The sequence below is a fragment of the Chiloscyllium plagiosum genome, unplaced genomic scaffold (genome assembly GCF_037043375.1).
Source record: "Chiloscyllium plagiosum isolate Xiang-an unplaced genomic scaffold, Cpla_swu_hap1 HiC_scaffold_21, whole genome shotgun sequence".
NCBI classification, from domain to species: Eukaryota; Metazoa; Chordata; class Chondrichthyes; order Orectolobiformes; family Hemiscylliidae; genus Chiloscyllium; species Chiloscyllium plagiosum.
In genome coordinates, this window is record NW_028270159.1 from 12,333,135 (window position 1) to 12,345,521 (window position 12,387).

General features: G+C 41.3%; 1 protein-coding gene across 7 annotated transcripts in view; it reads right to left on the reverse strand.

Moving 5' to 3' along the window:
• kcnt1b (potassium sodium-activated channel subfamily T member 1b) overlaps positions 1–12,387 on the reverse strand; it is a 433,004-nt gene that overhangs the window by 159,995 nt on the left and 260,622 nt on the right. For all 7 annotated transcript variants that reach the window (XR_015760695.1, XM_087998271.1, XM_087998272.1 and 4 more), the window contains 3 exons: positions 11,979–12,027; positions 9,632–9,691; positions 7,119–7,193 (listed from right to left, as the gene is read on the reverse strand). Coding sequence is in view for 6 of the 7 variants with exons in the window: in XM_087998271.1 (XP_087854397.1) it covers positions 7,119–7,193; positions 9,632–9,691; positions 11,979–12,027 (184 nt within the window). In the remaining variant the exon portion in view is untranslated. The remainder of the gene's footprint in view (positions 1–7,118; positions 7,194–9,631; positions 9,692–11,978; positions 12,028–12,387) is intronic.

A 12,387-nucleotide genomic window follows, 5' to 3' on the forward strand; every position in this document is an offset into this window, starting at 1 on the left:
AGCCACAAGGTTTACAGTTTAAATAAAAGACATTTAACTAAACAAAAATCAAACAACATTAATAAAAATAACAAAACTGTCAGTTACAGGATGATATTAAAAATCTAATGAGCACAGCTAAGACATGTTTTAATTGAAACTTGTTAACTCAACTTTCCCACTATTTCCTTTTAACTTATATATTTTCAATAAACTTAAGTCAGACACTGAATAGAAATTTGAAGATTAACACTTGGTCTGAAAGGTTGCTTCATTTTAACTTCCTGCAATTGTTCCCTTGTTATCAACTCCTAGTGCAGACACAAGCATCACTAGTGTCATAGTGTAATCAGCTTGAGTCAGAACCCTTCTTGTACGAATGTTCTTTAACTCTGGAATCCTGCATTTAAAACTCTCCCTCCTCACAGCTGAGTTATACCAGAACTTCAACTCAACCTTATGAGAGTCCTTCAGTTATTAAACTTTTTGTAGAAGTTCAGCCAAACTCAGTTTGAAAGCAATGTTTCCTGCAGCAAATATGATCTCAACTAAAACTAAAACTCTTCTCAAAACTAGACTCGTTCCTACAATATACTGCCCCTATAATTACCCTTTTTGTTGACCTTTTTAACTATTGTTTATCTCTGAGGCAAATCAATCAAATGATCAGTTATTGGAAATAAAGGGCTTCACTGGAAATCGCCTCCTCAATACAATTATTTCCTACAGGGGCCCTTACTTCAAGGTAAAGTGCAGGGCTTTCCTCAAAATAGATAAGAAACCACATATCTAACAGCTCTATTCGAATCGTAGAATCATACAATCCCTACACTGTGGAAACAGGCCGTTCGGCCCATTGAGTCCACATCAACCCCCCAAAGAGCAACCCAGCCAGACACACATCCCTACCCTATTCCTGTAACCCTGCATTTCCCATGGCTAACCCACCTAGTCGACGCATGTTTGGACACTATGGGACAATTTAACATGACCAATCCACCTGACCTACACCATCTTTGGACAATGTGGGACAATATAGCATGGTCGATCCACCTTACCTGCACATCTTTAGACACTGTGTGACAATATAGCATGGCCAATCCACCTTACCTGCACATCTTTGGGCACTGTGGGACAATTTAGCATGGCCAATCCACCTAACCTGCATGTCCCTGGACACCGCGGGACAATTTAGTTAAGTCAATCCATCTAACCTGCACCTCTCTGGATACTATGGGACAATTTAACATGGTCAATCTACCTAACCTGCACATCTTTGGACTGTGGGAGGAAACCGGAGCACTCGATGGAAACCCACGCAGACACAGGGAGAATGTGCAAACACCATACAGACAGTTGTCCAAGGGTGGAATCTATTCTGGAAAGCAGGTTGGTGAAGGGTAGTTCTAGAGCTAATATTTACTCTGCCAACATTTATTTCCAGGGTGAAATGATACGAGCATATATCTCTGAACTCAACCACAGCACGGTTTCAATAAACATATCGTGATGTGCTCAAGCAAACAATCCTAATTAATATCTACACCTACATTAAATCAAACAAAATTAATATATAAATAACACACACATCACAAAAATTCCCTTGAGAAGGTGAGGGTACGTTGGGAGGCATTAGAGATCAATAGACGCCTACAGAACAGAAAAGGTATTTTGACCCATCCAGTCCATGTCAATCTTTAGATTATTTGAAAGGAAAGTGTGTGTCTTTGTCGACATGGAAACACGATTGGCAGAATAACAGGTTTGTGTTACAAATATTTTCCTTGTCTTGCATTTACATTTGAGCTGAAAGGACATGCAGCCTTGCAATGACACATCCCAGATACACTAGGAGCAGGCAGTCCCTACTTTAATGGACTGAATTAACATTTCCAGTGGAAACCCTGGTGCTCAGGGGCATAAAAGTACAGTAGCCCCCCCATACACGAGGGGTATACGTTCTAAGACCTACCGCGGAAGCCCAAAACTGCAGATAAGAGTAAACCCATTTATTTCAATGGGAAACATATCTTCCCGGCAGCCTCCTGGTCCCTGGTTCTGGTATGTTCTCTATAATATGTTTGTATCACGGTAAACCGTGAATAATTGAATCCATGGAAATCAAATATGGAGGTCGCCCTGTACACCAATATGTGTTACAAAGTCTGTTGTCTCAATCTAGTCAGCTCAGTAGCTTTTCCAAGCCAGCTTTTTTTCCAAGAAACGCAACACAATTAATGATCTAAACTGTACTTTAGCAAAAAGGTATTGAGCTGAAAATGTGTTGCTGGAAAAGCACAGCAGGTCAGGCAGCATCCAAGGAGCAGGAGAATCAACGTTTCAGGCATGAGCACTTCTTCAGGAATGAGGAGAGTGTGCCAAGCAGGCTAAGAGAAAAGGTAGGGAGGAGGGACTTGGGGGAGGGGTGTTGGAAATGTGATAGGTGGAAGGAGGTTAAGGTGAGGGTGATAGGCCGGAGTGAGGGTGGGGGCGGAGAGGTCAGGATGGAGATTGCAGGTTGGGAAAGTGGTGCTGAGTTCGAGGGTTGGGACTGAGACAAGGTGCGGGGAGGGGAAATGAGGAAACTGGAGAAATTTGAGTTCATCCCTTGTGGTTGGAGGGTTCCTAGGCAGAAGATGAGGCGCTCTTCCTCCAGCCGCGTGTTGCTATGGTCTGGCGATGGAGGAGTCCAAGGATCTTGGGGAGACAGGCCGCCTACTTGTGGAACGTTTCAGAGAACACCTCTGGGACACCCGCACCAACCAACCCAACCACCCCGTGGCTCAACACTTCAACTCCCCCTCCCACTCCACCAAGGACATGTTCCTTCCGCCTAGGAACCCTCCAACCACAAGGGATGAACTCAGATTTCTCCAGTTTCCTCATTTCCCCTCCCCCCACCTTGTCTCAGTCCCAACCCTCGAAATCAGCACCACCTTCCTAAACTGCAATCTTCTTCCTGACCAACAACACATTTTCAGCTCTGATCTCCAGCATCTGCAGTCCTCACTTTCTGCAAAAAGGTATTGAAACAACTATTTTTGTACTTGACAGATTTGTTGAGCAGCAATGACAAAAAAAAATAAATATATTTCAAATGCTTTCTACTAACCCTAACGCTAACCCATCATCTGTAAAGCCCCTCCAAGTTATGCATTATCTTGACTTGGAAATACGGCACTGGTCCTTCATCATCATGGAGTAACTCTCTCCCTAAGAGCGCTGTGGCAGCACCTTCATCACATGGGTGACAGTGATTCACCATACCCCCACCTTCCCAAGGCCAATGACAAATGGGTAATAAAACCTGGCCTTTTCAGAAACATTCACAACACAGGGTGGCACAGTGGCTTAGGGTGGCACGATGGCTCAGTGGTTAGCACTGCTGCCTCATAGCACCAGGGACCCAGTTTCAATTTTCAGTCTCGGGCGACTGTCTGTGTGGAGTTTACACATTCTCCCCATGTCTGCGTGGGTTTCCTCCGGATGCTTCATTTTCGGCCCACAATCCAAAGATGGCAGGTTAGGTGGATTGGCCGTGCTAAATTGCCCGTAGTGTTCAGGGATATGTAGGATTAGGTGCACTAGTCAGGGGTAACTATAGGGGAATGGGTCTGGGTAGGTTACTGTTCAGAGGGTCAGTGCAGACTTGCTGGGTGGAAGGGCCTGTTTCCACACTGTAGGGATTCTATGACTCAATAACAGATGGTTAAAAATAGCTGGGATTCGCAATCACTGGGATTATACGCAATTACTGTGTGTGATTTAACATAAAAATGCCTAATTCTAATTATGAAGATTCAGGGTGATAGGTGGATAATGACTGGATTGGGATTCTGAATGAGTAACACTAACAGCTGCCTGAAACTCACAGCCAATTCAAAACACATACAATGAAATCTCCACGCATACCCAGAGTACTGGATCCTTGAAAAACTCTTTCCAATGCAGACTTCAATATGTGTGTTGGCATACAAAAGCACTTTTAGAAACATTGCTACAGCTGGATACAGAAATGATTGCACTCGGTCACTCACCCAATGCTACCAAACGTATTGTTTTTAATCTCTATATTAATGAAAACCAAGATATGCAAGTTAAGCTAATCTGCAGTATAGACAGCATCGTCTGCAGGAAGCACTTACACAAATCGAGTGTGACATAAATTTTCAGAAGGAATTGCAAAGGATCTAATAGGACTACTGATGATCCCTCTGCATAGTAATTGAACTGTTGTTACATTTCATTCCAACAGCACGCTGGAAATCAAACCCTGCTACTCCTGGAGTTGTCACAAAAGTTAAAAATTTAAAAATAGTTTTCTCAATGAAGCAGTGCAGCCTGAGAAGGTTGGGAAAGATGCATGTGCATGAGAATGTATGAAGGTTTCAGTAACTGGCTGTAAGGATAGCACAGACTAATAAATAAGGAGCTGCAAATCATTGTCAGGGGACGTGAAAGGAATATTAACACTGGGGAGATATGATCCAAGCACTGTTGGATGGGCTTTTCATTCACAGTGGAGCCAAGGGTAATGGAGCACAGTCGGAAAAATGCATTTAAGGCCATGATCAGACGCGGCATGATTTTATTGAAAGTGAAGAAGGCTTTAGGGACTGAATTGTTTACATCCACTAATATGTCTTCTGTTCTTATGTTTCTGAAAGGAGTCATTGATGAAAAACAGAATTTGCTGGGGCTTGATGAATTGACAATTTAGCTGTTAATGTGTGTTTCTGTAGATTGTAACCCATATGCAGTGACACTAATTGTATGCTTAATTCTTGCACATAATACCACACATGTAATTGTGGTATAATAAATACCATGATTTATAATATTTTAAATTCTAAGTAGGACCAATCATCCTCTAACACACCTGACTGCTCCTGGAACTAAATTTGGATGATAACTCTCAAAAGAAATCAAAGTTTATCGACCACAGGCATGTCAAAGCAATTTTCAGTCAAAATATAGTAACTCTAGGGACGTAGGAAACTCAGCAGCCAATTTAGACTCAGCAAGCTCCCATAAACAGTCATAGAGTCATAGAGATGTACAGCATGGAAACACACCCTTCAGTCCAACTCGTCCATGCCGACGCAATCTAGTGTCACCTGCCAGCACCCAGCCCATATCCCTCCAAACCCTTCCTATTCATATACCCTCCTAATGCCTCTTAAATGTTGCAATTGTACCAGCCTCCACCACATCCTCTGGCAGCTCATTCCATACACGTACCACCCTCTGTGTGAAAATGTTGCCTCTTAGGTCTCTTTTATATCTTTCCCCTCTCACCCTAAACCTATGCCCTCTAGTTCTGGACTCCCCCCACCCCAGGGAAAAGACTTTGTCTATTTATCTTACTCATGCCCCTCATAATTTTATAAACATCTATAAGGTCACCCCTCAGCCTCCGACGCTCCAGGGAAAACAGCTCCAGCCTGTTCAGCCTCTCCCTGTAGCTCAGATCCTCCAACCCTGGCAACATCCTTGTAAATATTTTCTGAACCCTTTCAAGTTTCACAACATCTTTTCGATAGGAAGGAGACCAGAATTGCACGCAATATTCCAACAGTGGCCTAACCAATGTCCTGTACAGCTGCAACATGACCTCCCAACTCTTGTACTCAATACTCTGACCAATAAAGGAAAGCATACCAAACGCCTTCTTCACTATCCTATCTACCTGCGACTCCACTTTCAAGGAGCTATGAACCTGCACTCCAAGGTCTCTTTGTTCAGCAGCACTCCCTAGGATCTTACCATTAAGTGTATAAGTCCTGCTAAGATTTGCTTTCCCAAAATGCGGCACCTCACATTTATCTGAATTAAACCCCATGTGGGAATGATCAGATCATGTGTTTTTATTTGGTTGTGGGACAAATTTTGTCCAAACCTCTGGGGATATCCCCTCTCCTCTTCAAATTAGTTCCAAGGACTTTTTTTTTATCTTCACCTAAGACGGTTGTGAAGCGTTGGTTTAAGGTCTCACAGAAAGATAGCATTTCTGACAGTCAAGCACTCCCTCAGTGCTGCACAGGAGTGCCAGCAATAATTTTTAAGTTCAAGAGGGACCCAGAATCTTGAGCATGAGTTCTACCAGCTGAGCTCTGACTGGCAACAGTGCCAGGATGGTCCTGTCCCTATGATATTATGATGTAGAGATGCTGGTGTTGGACTGAGGTGGACAAAGTCAGAAGTCACACTACACCAGGTTATAGTCCAACAGTTTTATTTGGAAGTACAAGCTTTCAGAACGCTGCTCCTTCATCAGGTGAAGAGTTCATAACTTGGTGTCATGTGACCTACCCTATTAGGACAAGGGCAGAAATGGGGTGCACCATTCAAACCCAACCTGCTTCTATGAACATATTTTACTTGGAAAGGCAGGGCAAAAACTGCAAAAAAGTTGTAAAATTAACATAATTAGTGAAATATCATTAGTCCTCTAAATGTTCAAATATTAAATTTAACAAAGGATGCTGGCATTTAGCCAATTTCCATTCTCAAATTCTGCAGCCCTTGGTCACGCTTGGTCAGGAATGCCCTGAGTACTGGCTGTTAGAGCAGAATAACACTCTGCCTGGTCCCTGCACCAGTAACTTATTCTGGCCTTGAGTGAGATTTCCAATTCAATGCAAATGATCATTGAACTGGTGAAGCATTTGCACTGCATGTCCACATTCACCCAGAGATGTTTGGATTGAGACTGTGCTAATATATAGAATGAAAATTCAGTGAAGTTTCTGTATAAGTAATTATTTAATTATGTTAACAGCTGTCACTCTCACATTACAGTAGTAGAACCACAGAGTCATAGAGATGTACAGCATGGAAACTGACCCTTTGATCTAACTTCTCCAAACTGACCAGATATCCTAAATTAATCTAGTCCCATTTGCCTGCATTTAGCCCGTATCCCTCTAAACCCTTCCTATTCATGTACCCATCCAAATGATCTTTTAAATGTTCCCATTGTACCAGCCTCTGGCAGTTCATTCCATACATGCACAACCCTCTTTCTGAAAAAGTTGCCCCTTAGGTCCCTTTTAAAACCTCCCCTTCTTACCTTAATCTAGAGTCAAAAATTGAGTGCAACTTGAAAAACCAGAGGTAAATATTTTGTGATGACTTACTGTGATGATGAAAGGAACAGTATTGATCATTTCAAGGATGAATGTTACTCGGAAAATCTGTTCCCAGATGTTCCCCTGTAAAGATCAATGTGGCATTAGGCAATGTGGAATATCACAACTTGTTTCTAAGCTTTGAAATTCAATAAGTTATTTCAGGCAAAGGTAAGTCCTTTGATGTGGTTTTGCAACATTGTTGTGCTGGCTTTCCAATATGTACTTTGTCTAAATGCAGCTCCCTGTTGGGACTGTAGAGTTGACAATTGTGCACTATCATTGATTCATTTCTCAATCACTAACTGGACTATTTTAATTTTATTGCTAGGACATTGAACCGCTCTTGGTAACAAGATTATTGTAAGCGACAGGAGCGGAGATAGTTTAATATTAGAATTTAAAACTGCCAGTGTAAAACTCAGTGGTTAGCACTGCTGCCTCACAACACCAAGGACCTGGGCTCGCATCCAGCCTCAGGCGACTGTTTGCGTGGAGCTTGCATATTCTCCCAGTGTCTGCGCGGATTTCCTCTGGGTGCTCTGGTTTCCTCCCACAGTCCAACGATGAGCAGGTTGGGTGATTTGGCCATGCTAAATTGTCCATAGTATTCAGGGATGTGTAGATTAGGTGCATTAGTGAGGGGGAAATGTAGGGGAATGGGTCTGGGTGGGTTACTCTTTGGAGGGTCAGTGTGGACTTGTTGGGCTGAAGGGCCTGATTCCACACTGTCGGGATTCTATGGAAAATGTATCACAGGAGCAATAACATTATGGCCAAAACTACCTTCCTCTGATTTGAATACAAATTTTTGGAAAGCAGTTTAACACATTTTCAAAACATATTACTCAACACAGTACATAGGAGACTCGAATCGATGCATCCCTTTATTATATCTTTTTCTACCTAATTAAAAGCTATTTAAAGTTAAACTCTGCATTGATCTCTGAAAACCTTTAATTAAATGACACGAATGACAAGCAATTGGCTCTTTGTATCCATTTGGATAATCAACAAAATGATGTATTTAAGGGGAAGCTAGATAAGCGTGCTTGGGATAATAAATAAAAAGAATATTTAGAGAAGATCAGATAAAGAAGTGATTTAGGAACCGTGTGCAGAGCACAAGCACTGACAGAGAACTGCTGGGCTGCTTTCATTCTATAAACAGTTAATAATAGGTATGATTATTGATTCAGATCTATTTGAGGATGAAACATTGATGTATAGTACAAAATACAGTTCAGAGGAAGGGTCACTGGACCCAAAACGTTAACTCTGATTTCTCTCCACAGATGCTGCCAGACCTGCTGAGATTTTCCAACATTTTCTGTTTTTGTCTCAGATTTCCAATATCTTCAGTTCTTTGAGTTGTTTTGGTCAATGAACTGCACTAATCCTCAGGATTCTCTTCAATTTTTTTTGGGAAAATCAGAAGAACTATGTGAACAAAGAGTGGAATTCAGTCTGAGATGTGACAAGTTTGTTAATGTGTGAGGCGGCAAGAACGACAGGTTTGCTTCACCACTGCAGCAGCCTTGGCTATGACATGTCCACGGGACGTGAGCATCACTGGCCAGTCCAACACTTATTGCCAAGAGGGTCATTAAGAATCAATCACTTTACTGTGGGTTTACAATCACATGTAGGCCAGACTAGGTGGGGATGGCTGATTTCCTTCCCTAAGGGACATTAGTGAACTGGATGGGTTTTTAACAACTATCGACAATGGTCACCGTTAGACCAGCTCTGAATTCCAAACTTCTATTGAAGTCAAATTCCACCGTCTGATTGGTGATGTTTGAACTCATGTCCCCAGATCATTGGCCTGGGACTGGCGATTGCCGGTCCAGTATCGCAACACTACCACCTTGCTTTGCTTTTTTCCCTTATTCAGATGCTTATCATCGCCCCCTTTCAGACAGGATGCATGCTCAGCAACAAATTATCTTTTCACAATAACATCCTCATTTTTGTGCTTCCTAGTTCTTGAAAACAAATCTGCATTTCTAAATATCAAGTTCAGATGCTCAAACAAATGAATACAATTTTGGTGCAGTTTATTGATCAGTCTTTTTTTTCATCTCTGTGTACAATGAGATGTACAACCAGACACCAGTGGTTTCATTGTATGATAAAATAAAAAGTATCACTTTCAATTATATTTTATCATCTCAATTCATTGCAGATTCATCATTTTATTCAACTTTCATGGAGGACTATGGACAGTCCTGATAATCACATTAGAAAGTGACATTATAGCCATGGAAAACATGTACCACAGTGCTGACTCTTTTTTGTTTCTCCGTAAAATGGAATTGCAGTTCCAGAGGGCTGAAGAATGATTTAGGGACTCCCAAATCTATTAACAAAGGTGAATTTCCAATCAAAGTCTCAACGATGCATGGAATCAATCGGCAAAAAACAAACTAAGACCATTAATGTTTCATTGGAAGTTGGTATAGAATAGTTTATCTTTCAATGAGGGTCTAATTTCTATTCATCAACCAATGATTACTTACCTTGTAGCTTAGGTATGTGAGGAGCATGGTCTCCAAGAAACTAATTAAGGCCACTGTAACCTATGGAGATTAGAGAAATAAAACTCAACACAAATGCTACATTTAAGAACTAATTCATTTTTCTTAATTACACAACATAATTGGTAACAGTCTACTTTGTATGTTTGAGCTAAATTCAAAGGAGTTACACCCACACAAGATCTGTTGCGGAAAGCATTCTTCAGATTTTCTTACAAATTGCATGTCTATAACGTTTTAAAAGCTACAGTGGAGTCTGTTCAATGTACAATGCTGCATGCTGTGTAATTTGGGAAGAACGGTGACACAGATGTCAATTGTCAAGGCAAACAATGTCGTATAATGACTTGACTTTTACATCAACAATAACGGTTAGAGTTACAGTCATCATTGTCATTATAGTAACTGAGACAGCAACTTCCAGAGTGCCCACTCGTGCAGTTAAATGTGGAAATGAAGACGTTGAGTATGAGTTACTTCACTCCTCTACTCATGTGAACCTGACCAAGAGACTTGGCAGTGAAATGAACATAAGGGAATGAGGTTGTGATACTGACACAACAGTTAATCAATAAAAAATACCAGAAGAACTTAGTGCTGTTACATTTAGGAGCAAATGAATTTTTAACAGCTGATTCGTTGTAATTACTCATAAACAAACACTTTTGTCTTGAAATATTTTTCCCCAGTCTCATTTCTAATAAGTGTTGGAGACAGGAAAAAAAAATAAGTTTAGCATTAATTTTAGTATTTTGGCTTCTTAATCTCATTCACCTCATCTTACATTTCCTCTCTTTTTTCTCTTCTTTCTATATGATTTCTACTACTTGTTTTGGACTCTGTGTGACTCATTAAGGGTTCTTGGGGTAAAGAACCTCATTGTTTTGTATCCTGCTGTCCTCCCCTATTAAGGGCATCACAGTGAATCCGATGTCTGATAGGGGCAAGTTACCACTCAAAAAGTCAGCAAAGACTTTGGACAGCTTTGGGCAGGTGGAGAACAAGTGCTTCTTCTGTTGCTGACTGCAAAGCCTGAGACAATGTTTTCAATAATTTGTTATCAGTATCATGTCCTAAAGGGAAAATAAATTGTAGGCTGGTTGGATGAACACTTTGTCCACTCACCAGTGGTCCCTTGACCTGAATCCAATCCAGACTAATGGATTTTCTATACAACATCTACGTGACATAATCTTGGGCACTGTCAAGCAAATTACATGCAGGCACTGGGAAGATGCTCTTCCTTTGGCAGCAATTTGAATGAGACTTTAAAGACAGATGGGCAGACAATCAGGTCTTTCTCAGGAGGGGCTAGGATTTGGTACAAGGAGTACATGATAGATTTTGAGATTGGGCTAGGCATATTTCTGAATCAGAAGAGAAAGGTCTTTTTTAAAAATTAATTCACATTGTGGCCAGTATTCATTGCCTATCTCTAATTGCACAGACAATGGTTATGAGTCAACTACATTACTCAGAGAGTAGTAGGGCTAAGCGAGTTTTGAGAAGATTTGTAGCTAAGGTTGTGGTTTTGGATGTAGGTTTGCTCGCTGAGCTGAAAGGTTTATTTCCAGACGTTTCATTACCTTAGTAGGTAACATCTTCAATGGACCTCATGCAAAGCAATGCTGAAAATTCCTGCTTTCTATTTATATGTTTGGGTTTCTTTGGGCTGGTGGTGTCATTTCTTGTGATGATGCTATTTCTTGTGGTGAAGTCACTTCCTGTTCCTTTTCTCAGGGGGTGGTGGATGGGGTCTAACGTGGTGTGTTTGTTGATAAAGTTGCGGTTAGAATGCCATGCTTCTAGGATAATTCAGTTCACAGGTTATGTCTGTTAGGTGAAATCAGGCTTTTTGATCTCTAATCCCATTGCAAATGGTTATTATCTGCCACCTCCTTCAGTTATGAGACAGATGGGCCTTTGTGAACCAGGGGTTGGAGGCCACGCTGACTGCATTGTATGATTCAGACAAACAAGTTGCTGCTGTCCAGGTCCACTCAGACAACTGCTTGTGAACACTGGGTGCCAAATTGCAGTCCCACGTAGCAAACTATTTGTATACAACATATAAGATGATTCACAGCAACCTCAGTTCGATATATTTTGAGGGTGGCTAAGGGGCTCTTGATGATGAAAGCAGAATTTTAACAAGGCAGCTGATTACAACAAAACCCTCTACCTCCAGAAACCATCCACTTAATCCAAACAGAATAACCACAGTCAAACGCACAGCCGGAGCCAATGCTAACTCAAAAAATGTCTTTCTTCTTTAGTACAGACAGACAACAGAGAAAATCTTTTTCTTTCACTGTATTTTGTTGTTTACCTGAATGCCCCACAGCCACAGTGTCCTGTTGACCCAGAATATGGATCCCCTGTAAACAGTAAAGAAAGCAAGCACAATTGATTCTACCTTCAAAATAGCTGAATTACCTCAGCTAGTCATTCAGAAACACTACCTTTCACTTCTAAGTGGCTTAACAGACATTCTTAAAGAAGGATGAGGGGGCAATCTGATTGAAACTTACAGAATACTGAGAGGCCTGGACAGAGTGGATGTTTGGAATATGTTCCCATTGGTAGGAGAGACTAGGACTTTAGGGCATAGCCTTAGAGTAAAGGGAAGACCTTTTACAACAGGGATGAGGAGAATCTTCTTCATCCAGAGAGTGGTGAATCTATGTAATTCATTGCCACAGAAGGCTATGGAGTCCAGGTCATTGAGTGTATTTAAG